General features: G+C 42.6%; 2 protein-coding genes across 3 annotated transcripts; both read right to left on the bottom strand.

Annotated features, from left to right (window-relative positions):
• Positions 1 to 174: 174 nt before the first annotated feature.
• On the bottom strand, positions 175 to 12370 carry LOC118288918 (GEM interacting protein). 2 transcript variants are annotated; one of them, XM_035615513.2, is made up of 21 exons: positions 12102 to 12370; positions 10693 to 10783; positions 10143 to 10239; positions 9860 to 9923; positions 7790 to 7915; positions 6765 to 6829; positions 6494 to 6601; positions 6327 to 6407; positions 6031 to 6192; positions 5712 to 5849; positions 5167 to 5357; positions 4961 to 5052; positions 4799 to 4861; positions 4594 to 4683; positions 4329 to 4471; positions 4049 to 4225; positions 3810 to 3947; positions 3511 to 3710; positions 3040 to 3370; positions 2417 to 2519; positions 175 to 1483 (listed from the first exon to the last, which is right to left on the bottom strand). In XM_035615513.2, exons 1-21 carry the CDS (start codon positions 12145 to 12147, stop codon positions 846 to 848), a joined length of 3144 nt encoding a protein of 1047 aa, XP_035471406.2. In that variant the 5' UTR covers positions 12148 to 12370; the 3' UTR covers positions 175 to 845. The 2 variants fall into 2 exon arrangements, with proteins under 2 accessions (XP_035471406.2, XP_047184021.1); XM_047328065.1 differs by having other exon boundaries at positions 4964 to 5052.
• A 781-nt stretch (positions 12371 to 13151) lies between these two features.
• colgalt1a (collagen beta(1-O)galactosyltransferase 1a) lies at positions 13152 to 20018 on the bottom strand. The gene is made up of 12 exons (XM_035615516.2): positions 19623 to 20018; positions 17216 to 17326; positions 17009 to 17126; positions 16279 to 16413; positions 15977 to 16181; positions 15745 to 15864; positions 15522 to 15598; positions 15285 to 15391; positions 15041 to 15173; positions 14831 to 14958; positions 14529 to 14735; positions 13152 to 14440 (listed from the first exon to the last, which is right to left on the bottom strand). The coding sequence occupies exons 1-12, from the start codon at positions 19853 to 19855 to the stop codon at positions 14173 to 14175; spliced, it is 1842 nt and encodes a 613-aa protein (XP_035471409.1). The 5' UTR covers positions 19856 to 20018; the 3' UTR covers positions 13152 to 14172.
• Positions 20019 to 20059: the final 41 nt, after the last annotated feature.

The raw sequence follows: 20059 nt of genomic DNA, 5'->3' as shown, positions 1-20059 counted from the left end.
AAAGAACAACAAAGGTATTTGAAGATAATAGTTAGTTAACCACAATTTAATCTTTCAGAAAAATTCTCACTCGCTTTGTACCATTATATCCAGGGATGGTCTTCACCCAGGGATGAAGAGGAAGATCTAGGAAGGCGGATGTGATGGGAGACGTGACATCTCAAAACACTGTGCTTGTAATTAAAAATAAATGGTTTATTGCTCCTCGGCTCTTGTGTTAGGCATATTTTCTCCTCACACTGGGAGAAGTGTGCCCCCTTGTGCTGAAACAGGAAAGGTGCATAAAACAAAACAAAAAAATGTAAAGATAACTTGACTATTATGAAACACTCAGTATATCTTTGTTTACGCCCTATAAAAAATGTTCATATGGAGCCCATAAAACATTTAAAAGCTCAAGTAGATAAAAAAAAATAACCGTAAAAAATAGAACACAAACACTTGATGGTATTTGGATTTTGCAGATTTACATTGTTGTGTGTTTGGGACAAAACCAGGAAGATCTAGAAACATATGTGCCAGTTTGCATCTTGTGTCCTTGTGGGTTTTAGACAGCTGGATGGTCAACAGATCAAAATCTTATAGAGGGTTGATGGGAATAAGGTTGTGGCATCCCGGTGAGCATCATACCTGAACTTTTCAACTGGGTTCCAGTGACCCAAATGTGAGTTTGGTAACTTTCTGTAGACAGTTAAACTTCAGATATTTGTGCGTTAAATGTAGGAGCAATTTATTCTTGATAAATGCATGAATTTTGATGCGAGTAAAAGTCATTACACACAACAACAGTGATATTACGGATCTCCAGTATGCATGGGAACTGTCTGTAGATTTTCTATTTTTCCTCAGACAAAGAGCTGCTCATCTTTTCCCGAGTGGCAGCGTCTCAGCTTCAAACCGGACAGGATCTTCTGGGCTGGTGCAGTCAGGTTGTACTCAGTAAGAGGTGTCTTTGGTGGTGAGTGACACCGAGCCTGACTCTGTGCAGCGCTCTGTCTGTTATTGGACAGATTTGTATTCAGATCAGCTTGACACTCTGCTGCTTCCTCCTGAGAGGCCGCCTGTGTTGTACCAAGTGATGTCACCGTTACAGTTGATGAAAATGTTGAGTCCAGTCCCAACATGTACTGCGCAACCTCGCGGGGGCTTAGCGGGACATCCACTTTACTCTCTGCGTCCATGGTGGAGTGGAGGGGAAGGAGAGTGTTCTCAAAGTGGACCTTTCGGGGAAGTCTCTGTGGGGCATGCTCTGGAGAAGAGCTGGGGCTGCTGTCAGCACTTCCTGGATCACTCCTCACTGGGGCTGCAGGTTGTCTGGCTGCACGACCCCCAGGGTTGGAGAGTCGTGTTCCTGGGTTATGGTGCCGGTAATACTTCACAGGTTGCCTTGTGAAGCGATAGCATTGCTGGGCCCCCAAATCAGAGTCTGGTTCTCCCACCGGCTCACTCTGATAACAAGTCGAGCCCCCTCTTATAGCCAGGACTGGGGCAGAAGAGCAGAGCAAGTGGTTCATTCATAAAAGTAGTAGAAATACAGGTTACCAATTTCAATAAACCTGGCTTCACCTGTATATTAAGCAAATACAGAACCTAAATATTGAGCAGTAGCTCAAATGAAAAGAGTTCTTTTGGAAGGTCTACAGAGAGTCTGAAGAAGTTTAAAGTAATTCTATTACTTCCTCGTCAAAGTTGATATATTCATGGGTTTTGTTGTGATTAGAAGCTGCATGCTGTTGTAGCCACAAAGAAGAGAACACCTCAGAACTACAGCAGGAATAAAGGCAGTAAGAGAAGAGATGAAACCCCAGAGAGCAGCAAAAATAAACTGTCCGTATTTTGTAAGTTTGTTGTCAAAATGTAACCAAGACTCAAAGGTACCACCATAGTCTCTAATGAAAGGGAAATTATCAAATTATCAAAATGGTAGTTTAATTAATTTGAAATCAATTGTCTAATTAATTTAATAAAAACCCTGACAACATCAAAACAATCTGACAGACATAACTTTACAGATGAATGCAACTAGATGGCATCAGTGAAACAAAAATGGAAGGAAGTCTCATTTCTAAAAATAGCCGACGGAAACATATTAAAAAAAGAAAAAGGAACTGCAATTGACTGCCTGAGACTCTGCGTCTACAAGTATCTGGTCCCCAGGAAGATATCAAGTAAAGGTAAACTATAACAAGTTAACAACTTAGGAAATGTCCAGATCTCCAACAGGAATCGTTCCCTAAAGCAGCAAAGGTTGAAGCCAAAATAATAATCCATAACTCATTATACAAGCAATTAAAAACCCCATCATACACATTAAGAACTACCTTACACACAACCAATTAATTTAAATCCTATTCATCATTATTTTGTTCAGTTATTCTACTCAGGAGTTACTGCTCTACAGCTACTCCCCGCCTACCTGCTCTCTCATTGGCTTCAGCGCTGAGCTGGTCCACTGCCTCATTGGATGAAGACTTGTCAGATATATAACCCTCGCTTGACTCTCTCTTGATTGTTCGACTCTGTTGGAATGACACAAATTGAGTGGTGGGTTTCTATATTTCTAAATTAACACACTACATCTAGACCTGAAATGTTAACCTATTTTGTTTTTTTTATATTTCTACCTGTCAGATAACAAAGTTCTTAATATCAACCCTCTTTTTTAAACCCCGTCTGAGGAAGAGCTCATTTTACTTTTGTGCCTCTAAGCCATCTGTGTAGCCACTGTATTTTTTAAATTTTTCTTTTTGTTTATAAGCAATAGAAGTGAAATGCCCACATGGTTGGGCTTGAAAAAAGTTCAAGCAGGTCCAAACAGGCAGAGCAGTAGAAAATGCAGCAGCTGTCCAGGACGTTAATCCTGACGGAATAAGCGTGAGGTGTTGCACCTTTGGTGCCAGGTGCTAAGGCTCTTAAAATAACAGGTAAATTAATCAGGAAAGGTACCTCAAGTGCAAACTCTCTCTGCCCTACACGTATGTGAAGTAACTTACTATGGCTACTACAAAATCCTGCATGATTTCTTACTTCTGTACTTACTTCGAGTGAGTGTGGCCGCTCTCTGGAGGAGTTTTCATGTTCATGTTCTGGGCTGCTGTAAACGTCTCCAACCAGGGGACAGGAAGCTCTTGGAGGGGTGACTGGAAGAGGCGCAGTGGGGACTGGGGGAGGGGGCGTACTGGGCCTCTGCTGAAGGCCAAAAATGGTGTCATGGTGTGTGATGAGAAACTCAACAAGCACCGCCTGGTAACTGGTCTCCTGCAGGGCAATCATTGACACGTCTGTAGACACAAGAGGGCGCAATAGTGTTGGGCCGAACACAATACCAAGATTGCCAGGCGACATCTTGTTCTCGTAGTTTTCTGAAACTCTGTGAAGACATGGAAGAGACAAATTCAATGAGAGCTAAGGGACAATTTGATATTCAAGCCAATGCATGCATGACAATTAAGTAAATGTATTCAAATCTCTTGGAAAAATTATAGTTTTGTAACCCAGCTGCAAGCTCACGTATGAAGGTGGGACATCACATGCTGCAAAGTGCTGTAACAATATGGGGGAAGTTTCTGTAGTAGCATCTGGAGGTTGTGAATGATGCTGTTTATATCATTAGTGTCTGGTGCCTGCTCCGTTTCACTCAGGTGCTGAATTGTCTTTCCCACAGCAATGAAGTCATTGTACAGGTCAAAGGTTAGTAAGGGCTCCGGGAGCTGGAAGAAAAATAGTGCGAATATTCAGTGATGTTTTTCTGATCTTTAGTCAACATTAACTCCTAAGTCAGTGAAGTCCAAGTGGCAGTTACTTCATACCTCCTTGAAGAAGTGCTTAAGGATGGAGGTGATGTCATGAGGTGAGAGGTCAGAGAGGTCCACCTGCTCCTTTTGCGTCTCAAAGGCTTGACAGAGCTTCAGGATGCGAGGCTTGGATCCACTCACACGGTACACCCCCTTGGAGGAAAAGTAAATAATCAGAAAACAGTTATTAACCCGCAGCTAACACTTGATAGCCTCTACACGTTAGTAACTGTGGTATCTGGAGAACAAATTACCTGGACCGTGAGAGCACGGCTCTCGATCTCAGATGTGCAGTGCAGCACCACGAAGGGCACCTCATCTGGCCTGTCACGTGGCAGCAGAGAGAGGTCCACTCCGAACACAGTCCCTTTCCTGTGCTCACACTCTAGCTGGCACACCTCCATGCACTTCCTGTGCAAAGCCACCCCGCACTGAAGGTGCAGTGAAGGAACAGGAAAGATTACATTACATTGCATAACATCGTTCTTCCCCAAATTGCCTGTTTCTGTAAATCTCCAACATTTGGCCTCTTACCTCCTCACATTCAACCCCAGTGACAACAATGTAGTTGTCACACTGCTTGCATTTGACCATCTTGCTCTTCATCTTCCTGAGTCGGTGTGTCAGTGCAGCTCGCGAAAGCGTGCGCACTTTGACTTGTTGCACATCAATGTACTCTGTAGGGAAAGAGAGGGGATTGAATCCTGCAGTTTAATTGCCACTGTGTAGTTCTTTAGGTTCAGTACTCTTGAGAAGTAGTTCATTTATAGAGCTATAAAAGTAACAGGTTGTAACAGACCTGATTCTGATGCCATATCCCGCTCGTCCAGGTCGTCCGATGACACCGTTAAGGTGGATGCGGTTTTCGGTAGCCTCCTATTACTGTGAGCTTCCGTTTTGCATTCCCGTAGAGCAGAGACACAGTAGAGTGGAAATGAAAAATGTTTACAAATGCAAGGTTTTCATATGTGAATAAAAAGTTATGGAAACAAATGAAAGCTTACCAGGGCTGGACAGGGATTCCAAACTACCCCCAAAACTCTCACTGTCACTGTACCCCGATTTCCCTAAAGTGCACCAAAATACATAAGAAAACTCAAATTAAATCGAAGTGGAGATTTTTGTTTGTTTATATAGTCATTTAAACAATCATGAGGAGTCTTTACTGCCATCACTGTATCTTCTGTAAGAGCTGTCATCTGTCACAGGTGAAGAGTCCAGCAGGGAACTGAGAGGATTGCTGGTTTTTCGTTTGTTCCTTTAAGGAATAAAGTTTAAGCATAAGTACATAAAATGCATCACACTACTTTCCTACATTTATCCCATTTGAACTGATTGAATTGACTAAGAGTAGGAGAACAGATTAACATACCCTTTGCCCTGAGGAACATACTCCTGAAAGGTAAAGACTTGCAGAGGTTGCTCGAGACGGCGCTTGCTGAGGATGTAGAGCATGTAGGGCTCGCCAGGCTCCAGGGACCTGCAGGTGAGCTCCAGGTTGTGGTAGCCGAGGGGAACAGGCTCCGTCTGCTGCCGCTGGTAGTAAAACATGTTGACTGTGGCCTGATGCAGAGAGGGGAGGAGATGTGGAGTCAATGTAGGGATTTTGCTGTTTTTTAATATAGTAAAACATGGCAGATGTGTTGACATTTTTCGGAAAGTAATCCGTTTCTTTTTGTCCCATTACGTAAGCAAAGTTACAAGCACTGCTAAAGTAAATTCGTATTTTCAAACAAAGACGTGCATTTATTTGTGGAGATGAGTCGAGATAAAGACATGCTTTATTCTCTTCCAGTCACAGGTATGCATGAATGTGTCATCTAATATACCAGTCGTTAAGTTAAGGTTGCATTAGCTTAGTACATAGGAAAGTATATAGGACTATCAAATGTTTAGTTTCCTTGATGTCATACAAACCTCCTTGAGCACAGTGTCTCCCTGACAGATGAGCTTGCGAATGTGAGAAATGATTCTCTCTTTGACCCTCACCAACTCATCTTGGTGGATCTGGGCATCACTTGCACACTGTCTGTACAGAAGCTCTGCCTCAAACACCTGGAGACAAGAGGAAAGACCTGTGAGACACTTTACAATCTCAAATATGCATCCTTCATAAAAAAAAATATTGTATTATTTTTCTAAACATCATGAATACAAAACGGGAAAACCTATATGCAATATGATATTCTGCATTTTTACAGGTTATACTAATGCAGTGCACTAAGGAGAAATTCACCTTAGTCTGAGCTTCATCTTTAGACTTCCTCCTCTTATCCAGTGTTTTGATTCCAACAGTGTCGTCCACAGCTTTAGCCTTGACAGCTTTAGCCTTTTCTAGCTCATCACAGCGTTGGAAGTACAGAAGCCGAGCCTTTTTAAAAGCCGTCACTGCTTCGTTCTGAAAGTACAGATATTAACAAGGTCATTACAAACAGGTCCTTATATCACAGATGTTGATATTTTACTGTAGATGCTTTTTTCAGAAATGCTGATCTTAACTACAGTCACAAACAAGAATCTAAGTTCACTCACCATCCTCCTCTGTTCTTTTGTCCACTGCTCCTTAAACTCTCTGCGCCACTTGTCGATCTCATTCTTCTTGGCAGCCAAGGCCTTTGGGTCAGAGATAGTGGATTAAACACAATGTCATAGGAACATTCTTGCCTCTCAAGTACATGTATGTTTGTGGATTTACATACTTGGTAACAGCGGTTATGTAGCAGTTCAGAAGTCTTTTTCGAGTTCACACTGTTCTTGACGTCTTGCTCTAGCGCCATGGTGTAGATATACTGCAAAGGCATCATCTCCTACGCAGGCAAAAACAACTTTAGACAGGTTTTACATGGTAATTACAGCCAAGGAAGATCAAAGTCATAAACACAACTCTTCTGTAAGAATCAATTCCAGTAACACGTACTAGTATAATTACTACAATGTCCTGTGGAACACATTCAGTAAACAAAGTCTTACCTGCTGTGTCACATTGGCTTTTGCTCCTTCGGCTGTCTTTATGACATTTTTTGCAAATTCTTGTTCTGTCAAGAAAAATCCTTGTTGAGTTTTTCTTCAACTTAAACAAAAGCAGTATTGGACAGTGGACCGACTGAAACCACAATACTGATTATTACTATTAGTGTGTAGCCTCAATATGATACTTGGAGCTCCATTTCTGGCCGTGCTTCAGGATTTTAGATCATAACCTGATTCAAGCACTCTGACAATGGTTCTTGATCCAGAATGGACAGGCTACTTTCACTATTAGGCATTACCCATTGCTGCTTCACTATGTTAGCCACAGTAGTTTTGGGCTGAGCTCCAACCAGCACCACTCATCTGTCGCTGTTACCTACAGTCACACTGCTCCTTACACAGCTGAGCTCAGGACCCTCCTCTATATTTTGACTAGAGCCAGTAGACTTGCACGCTTGGCATCCCAGTCCGGACACTGGTCACCTGCACAGGCTGATACCAGGGTAACCATAGTCCATATACTCCGAAGGCCTCCCATCGTCTTTATTTCCCTCCCCTAGACGGCTAATCTGCCCTCTAATCCATCCTCTGTGTGTTTGTGCAGTGTGTAGCTCACTGGGGTGACTGCACCACCCACAGACATCCTCGCTGAGTGAAATAAAACAGGCCATGTTATGTCAGGATACAACATGGTGCTCATATGGCTAAGTATAACTTTTCTAGAAATGTGTGACATGTTTCTGACTCAATTAACAGCCCATATTTCTCTGCTTTTGAGTGCAGTTTATATTTTCAATGCACTAGCATGGTAAGCACGGATGTGTTTCTAGATACAGAACAGGCATGTCATGACAATAATTTGCATGTACTGGTCTTATAAATTCACTGCTTCAACTTAAAGTCTACTCGTACTAGGACACCGAACCACTGACCTTCTGATTCGTGGACAACCTGCTCTACATCCTGAGCCACAGCTTCGGCATGTTACACTACTATTTCCTTTGTTTAGCTGCATGTGCACTTACCTAAAGTGATTCTCTTCTCCATCCAAGCAAGTATGTCTTTGGCATAGCGGCACCACATCTTGGCGTACTGCAAGGCCGTCTCCACGCCATCCTCACAGCGACAGAGGGCCAGGTCTGCGTCCTGGGCTGAGAGGGAGTACATCAGCATCACTGCAGGCTCCACACGCTTGGAGATGTACCCAGGAATCACACAATGGCGATTGGGCTAAACCCAACTCTCCTGGAGGATTCAAACAGCCCAGAGCCTCAAGGAAACATCTATCCTCGATAGAGTGACATCCCCCAGCTCCCAGACTTTACCAGACAAGATGACGATAATCAAAAGTCACAAAAAGAGAAAGGTTTACACAAACCCAAAACAGGAAACAATGACTGAATATGGAAAGTCATAGCTGCTCCTCGGAATTAAGGTCTTGTGGTTTCCAGTAGGTCTCAGGACCGTGTACATATCTCTTGCGTGAGAGTAAAATCTCTATTTATCAGTCCTAAGTCTCCCAGATGACCCAAATGGGGATGTGACCTGAGAGAGGAGGGTTTCTATGTCCCAAAGACTAACGGCTTTGGCTAAATAACTTCCCTCCTAACCCCTCTTCCTCTCTCCGCCTGGCCACTCCCTCTCACACCTGTTCACTTCTAGTCAGCTACAAAGAGACAAGCGGTGTTGTGAAAGCAGAGTTACGAACACCGCTCAATGCCGGTGTGCCGTATCAGAGGCCGCCATGTCGCAGCTGTGGTGAGGCAGACCGCGTGTTGATATGACAACCATTCTCGTTCTTCCCCTGTGACTCACACCAACTCAGGGCAGATGACGTATGTCAGACAATCACATGGTCTCTCAAATGTTGCGCCTGCTCCCCTTCAAGCACAATTTTGCGAATACATATTACACCTCTAGCAAAACACATGTAGCCAAAGGTTAGAGCACTGATTCAATTCAGGTACTTTCACTTCTTCAAATGGGCCACAGTGCAGTTCTGAGTATTCAGCTACGTTTTTAACTGAGCAAGCACACTTTGTCAGAAACATTCCATCAACTTCTCTATCGAATTCCTCTCTCAAGACATGCAGATGTTATTCTGGTCTGTCCATTTTACACAGATGCCAAATGCAGTTAGAGTGGTAAAAAAAAATCCAAACAGGATTTCTTCTCGGTGTTCAAGCGAAAAATCCACAAAAAAGAACAGGCAATTCCAGAAGAATGATGGTTTTTTGGCCAGATTGTGTGCCAAGGTTGACCTCTCTTAGCCCCTCCACTCTCAGTTATAGCGAGAGCTCTGAGCACTTTCATAAACCAGCCTCCAAGCAGAATCTGCACTGCCTCATGGCCATGGCCGCAAGCACACGGATTGGGGATTATCCTAGTCAGATCCAGATTGTGGAGTGACAGGCTTTAGAGGAGCAGCGAGTGAGGTTTACCTCCTGGTGTGTGACGGAGCAGGGAGGGGCGGGTTTCGGAAGCTGGTATCCAAACCCACCCAATGAGGGCACATGCAAGCAGATCGCAAAAGAGCATGTTGGATTAAAATGACATAAAATGTAGATACCCATATTCAAAATCACTGGTGTCAGTAATTCCTAATCGAACCACCGTGTGCTGTGACCAATAGTTTGAGTTACACTGAGGTCAAAGTATTTTGAGTAATTCTAGCCTCTTTCTCCACTTCCCTATATTTACTGCCTCAGCCTGCATAATACTGATACCCCCTCTTTCTTAAGACCCCCCTGTCTTCCCCCTGGGTCTAAGGTAAAAGCAGAGAGCAGCTGCCTCCTGCTTTAATCCTCACCCTTTATCTTAATCTTGTTACAGCCCGGGCAATTACAACTCATGGCTAATTATAAGAAAACAAGTAAAGATTGAAGAAGTGTCACAGACTGACACCGTTTCCTGCACATCATTTCTGTGGATCTGCTTGGGCGTCAGTCACAGCATAGTCAATGTTTACTTAAGCACGTGAGATTTCAATCATACCAACAAGTCTATGTTAAATCAACTGGACCAATACTGACACACACAGGACAGGCTCTGAACACCTATACACGCCATCTCGCTCTCTCAAACAGAAATCATACCTGATGGGTTTCCATCTTGTTCACTGGCTTCGGAGCGACTCTGCGGACAAAAGGCATCTTCACTCTGTTGGAAAGAAACCAGACTCTTACTTGATAAAAGTCTCACTAATCCTCTCTAACACACCAACAACATTCAGTAAGCAGTTTCTGAGAAACTAATCTTTTGTGGTGTCATGGAGATCAGCAATTTTAGCAACATGTTCTGAGATGAACAACAACATAAGCAACAGACACACGGAATTCTCTATATGTGGATTTTAAAAACTAGGTATTGAACCCTTACAGACACGTCATGTTGGTCTCTGAGCTCTGCATGTTCTGGAGTGATGGATTCTGAGATGGACTGCGATTCAATGTCTGCCAGTAGATCCTCCTCTGCACTGGAGACAGAAGAAAAAAACATGTACAGTCAAAGAGTAATACCTAACAAGGCTGTGTTTGTCCGGGAACAATCATACTAATTGCACATGTTGTTGGGCGAATCAGTGTCACTTGATTACTTCTTAAGTAAGTTTTAAGGTGCAGTACATTCATTTATACACATTTGACAATTTTCTAGACTGCACCTCTACTTCAGTGGTTGCTCCCATCAAGTAATCTTTACTGAGATCATGCATAGCTGACGGGGTTCAGCTTCTGGATTATGGCTTTGAGTTGACAAATATATCTCAACAGTTTCATCCTGTACGGTTTCCTATAATCAGCAAAGCTTACAGCATATTTGAATGACACCTCACAAACCACTGTGTTTTCAGAACAAAATGAACAAGCAGAGTGATGCAGGAGACGAGACAAACACGTGGTAGCACTATGGAGAAATGCAAAATACTTACGACGAGACTAAAGATAAATCAAGATTATCAAAATCTCTGAAGATCTCACTGTATCGCTTGGTTTCAGATTTGTATGGGACCTTTTTCACATCTGAAATAAGAAAAGGAAAAGCTAAGATGAATAAAATAATAAGACACTCTTAACATTTAAAGTATGTCCGATGAAATACAATTGTAGATTTAAGATCCTGAAATATGATCCTCGCCACCAAACACAGATCACACAGATATGCCTGGCAACAAGTGGATGAAATTCAAGGTCAACATAGTGTCTGAAAAGATGTGAAGAAAGAACAGCAGCATTAAATTGTATCTGTTAAAGGTTTGCAGGTCCCTTACTTTACACGTCCTGCTTTATAGAGGCCACTTAACATGTTGGAGATGTGATTATTGAAGATTACAATATTTTATCACTGCACTACAATATAAAAAACACTTTAAGGGAATAGCATAAAAATATGATTCAAGATTTTAAAAAACTGACATTTGATGAATAAATCAAATTTAAGTTCCTCTCCTGCTGTCAAATCTAAGAGCATTTCCTTTACATTTCTGAGACAAATTGTGCTTTGATTGAATGTGAACTAAAATACGAGGAACAACGTGATACATTTTGATAACAAAACCTCAACCTACTGTTGTCCCACTATTCAAAGGCTGTTTCGGATGTCTCGGGGCATATACCAAACTTTCAAACCTGATGATTTACAACAGATGCAACAAATGAGAAAAAGCAATGTCTCTCTCTCTGTCAGAGAGGTCTCCATTTTGGTCAACCACATCCTGCTTACAATTTGTGTGACGTCCCATTTGATGAACATAAAGTCCTTGTTTTTCACACCAGCAGTGTAAGAATGAGAATTGCGACGTACAATGTTTGAGCAACGGTAGATACAGGATACCGTACACAAAGACAAATCGCCCTTAATCTGAGGCAAGCCCGTGTCATGTTGTTTGTTGTACAATGGAAATATTTGTAATGGCCACAAACTATTTTATATTCATGAATTCAAATCATATATTCTTTGCTTTTTGTAAAGATTACAGACATGCATTTCCTGTAAAATAAGAATACAGAAGTCACACAAAAAAAGACAGAACAAGAATGTCTCAAAATGGAGAAATAGTTCAGGAAGTTTACCATTCACCCCTTTGACTCTGAGGATGCACACCGCACCACAAACCTCCCGATAGACATATTAACATAGAATATCCAAGCACAACCACATGCCATATCCATGTCATAAGTCACTACAGCTTACTATTCATCAATTAAAGAACAATCTAACAAGATAAGAAATGTACATCTCTTTTAAAGGGTTTTAATGTGCATGAGGGGCAACACATTCTATACATGAAGAGAGACATCATCAAAAAATACTTTAAAACATCACAGTGTTCATGCTCACCTGTGGCTTGAGAGGAAACCTGGTTTGGCACTTGATCTTCTTCCATTTCTACACTATTACCACAACTGCAACACCCTACCAAGACCGCTCATACATCATCTACCCTTTTGCGACACACTACACTACACAATGAGAAACCGTGTGGGTGAGGTGGCAGGAAATCTGCACTGCACTTGGTACATCCACCGACACACTTATGATATATTATAAGCATGCAGCTCTGAGCTTGCAGCCGTTTGTGCTCTCACAATGATTCCCCCTTTCGTAGCTTGGAGGTTGGCCAATATTTTCACCACCATGAGAAGAGGAAGTGTATCTTTTTGTCACTGGTGACCCCGCCTACACTATCACTTTATACACAGTGTAAAGGTGCCACTGTGTTTTTGATCTTATTGTCCCAGTTAAAAAGATATCTGATCTCAAAGGCTTGTTGTAGGTCACGTCCAAGCGCATTTTGGATGGTATGTATTTTGACATCTGCAGATGTTTCACCTTTATATTGGCAGGTATTGATGTAACACGACAGCTGATACTAAACAACATCCAATTACATAATTTAATAAACTCTTTAAGAAAGAGTGTGAACTACTATGTTCGTTTCTCATTGTCCCACCTATTTAATTTTGTACTTGGCTTCAGGTGACTTCAAAAGGAATTACTGATGTGTCAAATTAAGCTTCCCCCCTTTTGCTTCATTTGAAAATCCTATGGATCTTTTCATTAAGTGTAATGGCCCCATAATCGTACTTCAAAACCAGTTTTTATAACAAGGAAATTATTTATCATTTTGCGCATAAACACAATGTGGTAATCAGTATTAGGACTTTGAAGAGATTGTGTTAAACTGCATCTGTTCAGAAGGAAAAACCACACACTCTGGAAGAGGTGACCGCATTGGTGCAAACGGAAATTCTCAACATTTCGACCTTATTCACAAAATAGAATTTCAACTTCATGTTAGACATTTGACACTTTATCCCAAACTGCAAAAAATGTAAATGTCTTACTCTGATTTAATATTCCCTATATAACAAGAATGACGAATTGAACTTTTCTTTTAAAAATAGAACATTTTATTTTTGATAGGAGTGCCACTAACATTTCGGTGCTAAATCATTGGGTGGACATCTCCCGTAAATACCTTACAGAAATATCTAGTGTAGCCATGCAAGGCAGTATGTAAAAGAAAGATTTAAAAGAGAGTGATAAAGACGTGGAAAAGCTGACGTGTGTTAGGATGTGGTTGGGTGGGTTCTTTCTGAGGGAACCATAAACCATCAAGTCGGAAAAGTGCACAGTGGTTCGTTCCACCGATATGTCAACAGCTAGTTGATGACATAAGTCTGGAAATGATCTAAAAATTGTTGACACAGGCACAATGACTTGCATTGGCATATAGTTAGAAGTAGTTCTGTTAATCTATTCAGAAGTTGCTTCTGAGTTGACAGCAAGCGTTGCTTGTGTGTTTCATTGCTTTGGTAAAGATCTGATGTACACATCTAGAGTGTTTGCTAATGACAAAACACAGCAATATAAAATGTATACTGTAAAGAGAAAATACTAAACATGAAAAAAAAGACATGCAGACGTTTCTTATCTTGGACTTTTGACAGCATAAACCAATGAATTTAGAATTATACTGGTTGATTGTAGACATGAACGCTTCCATGAATCTTTGCTCAGTGACACACAGTATGGTTAATGCCTATTTAATTTGTAAATGCATTTCACAGTATAATGTCAAATTAGGGTCAAAGTTAACTGCCCATTGACTGAAATGTAACAGTCCAATTACATTATTTGCTAATATATAGTTTAATTTCTGTATGACAGACAGAAGCTGGGTACTGCAAATGCCACTCCAAATGGCAAGTCTAGTGCCTTAATAAAGAAAACTAAAAAAAACCTACCAACGGACAACATCCATCGTTAACTTGTCACATCTGGATAAATTAAATCTTTTTACAAACTCTGATGTCACATCCCTGCTGTGATGCAAAATCAAAAGTATCAAAGATGAAAAATGTTTAAAAAATGAATGCATTTTTCCAAGGGTGTCATTCAGTTCCTCTCATAGCTCGTCCCGTGCTGTACTGTCCAAAGGAGACTGTAGCACATCCGAGTTCTGGGCCTCAGAGCTGATCTCAGCTTGCTCCCCAGTTTTCCCTGAGCGTGCTCTGTCCCAGTCTGTACGGACCTTATCGTTGTCCCACACTGTGGAGGTCTCAGTGTCACTGATGTAGCCTGGGTCGCCCGTGTAGTGTGTTGGATACACTAGAAGAGGCTCTGCGGAAAATGCCTTCAGGTCCCTGGTTTCAAACTGTTCCATATAGTCAGATCTGTGGAGACAGATGAAGGCAAATGTCAAGCAAACCAAAATCAAGCAAATCTCCAAAGCAGAAGTACATGTTATGTGTGTGTACTTACACAGGGTGTTTATTGAACATGATAGGAAGAAACTCATCCACTGGCAAAATCCTCTTTAGAGGTTCTGCTTTCAAAAGCTTCTCAGCACCTTGTAATGATATCATATAACCTAATGTCCAATATGAGTAGTCTGCTTCCACTAAGTTGTGTATATTGGGCACTGCTTTCTCTGGATGATCCACTTGCATTCTCTTCCGACCGATATAACTGTGAGACAAAAATAGAAAAGACAAGTGAGAAACAACTGGAAACTTAGTGGAATGTCAGTAGAATACAAGATTGTGAAGGAAGCGCAAACTCACATGAGATCCCAGTCCAGTCCTTCATCCCGCACTTCACTCATCAAGTTCATTAAGCGACGTTTGAAGAAGACCTCAAAGCGCAGGTCGTCTTCAATCACCAGAGAGGTGGGAAGGCGTCGCTCCACAACCTAAGGCCAGAAAAAGGTTTAGCAATAAATCACTTGTCTGTCGGTTTCCCAAATGTTCAAATGCTTGGCTTCTGGGGTTTACCTCTTTCCAGATTTTATAGTGGGAAAGGAAGCATCCTAGCTCTCCTTTTGTCAGTGGGCGACCGTGATAGGGGTCACTGTATCCAGGGAGCATATGGATGCCCATAGTATGAATTTCACTGATATTCATCGCCCTGAAAAGAGAGAGTGAGAAATGTCACAAAATTATAACGAGAAAGCACAGGCAAGATTGATTAACAGGTATTGAATAAGTGTAAAACATTCATTAAACAGAATGAACTTACTTTCCATCTACAGCTGCAATGACCTTACAAGCAATCCCCTGCTCGTACAACGACCTCAGCATTCGGTCTCGGCGGTCAGTCCGCCTCTGTAGGTTTATCATGAACACCTACATGCCGGGCAACAGTGGAACCAGCCAATGTAATTACAGATTTCTAACAGGAGGGGGGGCATTGAGCACTGAAGTGGATAGAGGGCCATTTTTTGCAGATTCCATCTTCACACCACTCTTTACTCACCTCATCAAATCCCAGTTTGTCAGGCTGTTTTCTAGGAACAGGTATGTATTTGGAAGGCTTCACTGGGGAATTTCTCACTACATTGCGAGAGGGAAGATGGATGCAGAAATGGTATGAATGAGATGAAGCATCAGAAAAATAGAATTAAGATTTAAAGCAAGTGGAAGAGAAAAGGGGAGCTGGATCAAAATAAAAACTCTCATTCTGAATATAAACTACTCACCATTAACCTCCAGTAGGGAGTGCAAGAAGCTGTCAACTTCGTCTTTCAAAGTATTATGGGACCGAAGGGGCACAGGGAAGTATCCATAGCTCTCTTTGTTACATACAAACATTTGAACATCTGTGGAGAGCAGTAAATGAAAAGGTTTTCTCAATCTAAAGCTACATTTCAATGAAAAGGTTGAAGAGGAATATGTAACATCTCTGGGTTTAAGCAGTGAAGGCTATAATACCTGCCATCCGAGCAGAATAGGCAAACACAATGATATCATCAAATGACCAGCTGTATTCTGGGTGTGGTGGGTGAAAGGCCAGCTGCCTGGTGGCCTCTTTCCTGAGGTCTATCAGGAAGGTGGAGTGGACCATAGGTACAGCAAAACAGCCCTTACGCACCTGCTTCCTCATGGGCATGTAGGCAGGGGTGCGCTTATAGTAACCCTGAATAAGCACAGTTGATAAACCGTTAAGTTCAGGGAGGATTTGAGAGTATTCGTTGCAGCAACCAAGCTCTTGGAAATTACCATCACCAAAGTACCTGCGAAGTCATTCCACACCAGAAGTTTGAATAGGCTGCACGGGACTCAAGCATTGGCGCGATGATAGTCTTATTTTCATTCATGAGCTTCCAGAGCACATCTGGATTGGTGAGGAGGTTATCACAGTCCGCCAACTACACAAGGAAGAGAAGATAAACTGTCAGATGTGTGTGTGAATAGTGTATGTGTGGCATACTCTGCCTCAGACATCAGAAGAAGGTTAATAAGGTTATATGAGGCAATAAAAACCATAGACTTCTATTCTAAGGGAGAATGCTTTGAGATGAGTTTCCCAAAATGTGTAGCATAAAATCATTGCAATTCTGAATGTATTTTGTTTCAAAATTATACACAACGAATGAAGAAAAAGTGGGCTGGGCTGGGGAATACAAATAGAAATGTGCACAGCAATACATTTTAAAAATATAATAAATGTTGAGTCAAGCCTTGTGTCAGAGTATGGATCCAGATGAACCAGACTGGTTCATCTTTAACCACAAGTGACGGAAAAAAACAAGCAGGTACATTTGCAACACTATTCCCAGAGCTTAAATTACAAATGTTTTGGTGCCTTGGACTTAACTCTGTACTTATCCAGCTGCTGCTATTATTGAGCAATAAAGATAGTCTGGGAAGAAGCCTGGGCTCGGTTCTAAAAATGGGAAAATTTCAGTATTACTGGTTACTGTGCTTTTTTTGTGCCTGTAAAGAGCAGTTTTGTTGGCCTACCATAAAGTAGTCCGCCCACATCTCACGAGCTGACTCCAGTGCTACTTGCCGAAGCTTCATAACATGCTCATAGCGGAGGTCTGTCCACTGTTTTGGACCGCTGTCATCTGCGTAACGGCTGGAAGTGACATTTGGATAGTTAAGACTTAAATTATTGCCCACGTGAACCTTTGCTGCAACACAACCGCTCAACAGAAAATGACCAACCTGGGCACCTCTTTTGGCCTCCATTCCACATTATGGTAAAGGTTCTGCACCTTGACGAGCCAGTCACGCAGGATGACTGTGGTGTTGTCCTCGTTATGATCAGTTGCTACCCTGTAAATATACAACAAATGTAAATGAATGAATGAAGGCCCGGAAAAGTAAAACAGTTACAGCTGAATGTAGCACCAGGGCAGACCTGGATTCAAGCTGAGACAAGAGTTGAAAGACGATACGAAGACACAAGTGACAATAGCTCTGTGTTCACTTTATGTAAGCTCATTGTCTGCAGCCGTGGGAACTGACACAAGTGATAATGATACGACATCACAAAAAACAAACACTGTATATTTGTTGATATTATTTTACAGTAGATTATACATTTTGAGGAACATTTCATTAAGGAAATATTATGGAAACAGAATTAGAACAGATGAGGAAGAATTTGAATTGGTCGACGAAACGTGTGGGGAAGATGAATTTGAGGCAGACACTGTGCATAACTAATCTAATTCTGCAAAGAATTGGATCAAACCGAAAGTGGGTTATTCCATCTGCCCAAGTCACTCCATTAGGAATGTGAAGTTGTGCCACATTATCCACGGTGTTCCTCTCTTTAGCCATGCAGTGCATTGTAAGTAAACAGAACATCGGCACTAAACTCAGCCAAGTTTGGATTTTGACCATGTGGGTGACAGCCGGGGGGGATTCTCTTGAAAGATTTCACGTGGATCTGTGAGAACACATCAGCTCCATGCTAAACATTTTCTTCCCTCACTGCCGGTGTCCACCCTTCCTAATCCTCAAACTCTGAATTACACCAACTCGTCCATCTCAAGTTCTACTCAAATATTTGTTCAAGGCATATTTTGGAACCGTGCACCGTACTGGTGTTAACATGCATCTGCATGTGGTGGTTCACATTCGCCCTATCGTTGCTCTAGTGAAGCGGAGATGCTGGGCTAAATGCAGACCCCAAAGATTTACATGACAGTCTGGCCAATTGTGCTTCTGAGGCTTTGGCGTGTTTACAAGCAGCTGCAAAAGGCTTCAGCGTGAATGAAGGCAACATGCACGTGTTCATCAACATCATACCGCTGTTTGCATTTTCCAGATGTAGCTTCATGTGTTTGCGGAACATGTCAAAACACAACTGCCCTTACCTTCAAAATATTTACAGAGGAGTCATTCTCACCACTAAACCAAAAAGGATAAATTAAACAATTTCACCTAAACACCCTTAAATGAGTGAACTGTGTTCATGGGGTTGGTGAGTGAAACGCATACTTCACTGAGCCCTCCAGGCAGCACTGGAAAGTGCTTAGAGCTCCGAGGGTATAAGCATGGGCGGGCTGTCGGAGCATGTTGTTTAGTTATTATGTGAGAAACACCTCCCTTTCACTTGCCTCGGCTTTTGGCCCGAGCATGGTAGACACACATTAAACGGTTTAACACATCAATTGGCACAAACCACTGAGCAATTGCCGTAGACAGTTAAGTTTTGAACGTATGCGACATGTAAATGGCGGTGAGGGTGCAGTCGCGTTAGATGTGGAAAAATGGATTGATTAAAAACCTTTTCAATTCCATAATTAGCCATAACACAACTTCAGGTAAACTCCTGTCCCAAGTCAAAGTCAAACAAATTTGTCCAGTGCCCCCATTTCCTCCAAACTATTTTGACGGATGAACATGAGTTACACACAACGTGCTGCAGAATGTGGCTAAGGTAGTTACTTAGTTGCTCATTATAGTTGATATAAGGAGAACATATTTCAGTTATAAATGCTCCACAGATTCCAGTTCCACAAACAGTTATGCCAAGTTCTTCGGGGGGGGGGGGTTCCCTGAGGCTGCAGCTGTGACACATGGCTCTCCCCACGACCATGCATGTGCTGGGAGCCTGGGAAGTGGCCTCAAAGGTTCGCCTGTGTTCAAATGGACAGTGCCGAGACAACACTATCCCACTTGTGACGTGACATCCGACAGCTCCCCTCGTGGCCACACCGGTCCCCTCCCCTCCACGTCTACACATCGGTGCGTGGCTCCCGTGTCGGACAGATGTGTTCACCTCTGTCCGACACGCCGTGGCTCTCTGAAGGTGAACATCCGTCGACTGGTCGCAGCGTCTGTTCTCCCGCTTGTTGAGATTCGTGGAATAAATATTGTTGTTTTATTTCATCAACTCAACGCAACTCGGCCACAGTGGGACCACCCCTTCTCCAAACCTCAGCCCTTCAATCGGCCATACGAATTCATTTCAACAAGTCATTTTTAAAGATGAACAAACAAACAAAAAAGCCCAAACTCTGAGACTTCTTTGGACACGGGGACTGTTGCTGTTTACTTCTTCGCTGCTGAAAAGTTAAAAAAAAAAAAAAAAAAGAAAAAGTCCGTGGATAAAACTTACCACAGCGCCATTCGGTCCTTGGGATAGTTGAGGCGCTCGACGGTGCCGAGGAAGTAGGGCAGCGAGTGCTCCGAGTTCCTGCAGATGAGGGCGAGCAGCACCCGCGGGGCCAGAAGCGGAGACTCGGGGCTCCAGCGCTCCTCCGCGAAATATCCCCGGACCGGAGCGTCGCCGGTCAGCAGCAGCAGCAGGAGCACCGCGGCGCACAGGCGGGCGAAGTTCGCGCCGCGCATCGCGACACCAGGCGCAGGGATATTGTGAAGAATAAGGACGATGTAGGTGTGTTGGTGGCGGCTACGGCTCGGTGCATGGAACTCTGGCTAAAACTCGCCCCTTTACGTTTCGTGGTCATAACAGAGAGACGCAGACACCCGCGCGAAGCCGCTCCTGGTGCGACGGCGCTGCGAAGTTGACTTTTAAAGGGGGTGGGATGTGCT

The sequence above is a fragment of the Scophthalmus maximus genome, chromosome 17 (genome assembly GCF_022379125.1).
Source record: "Scophthalmus maximus strain ysfricsl-2021 chromosome 17, ASM2237912v1, whole genome shotgun sequence".
NCBI lineage: Eukaryota > Metazoa > Chordata > Actinopteri > Pleuronectiformes > Scophthalmidae > Scophthalmus > Scophthalmus maximus.
Note: the sequence above shows the minus strand (reverse complement) of the source record. Positions and strands in the feature narration are given on the sequence as shown.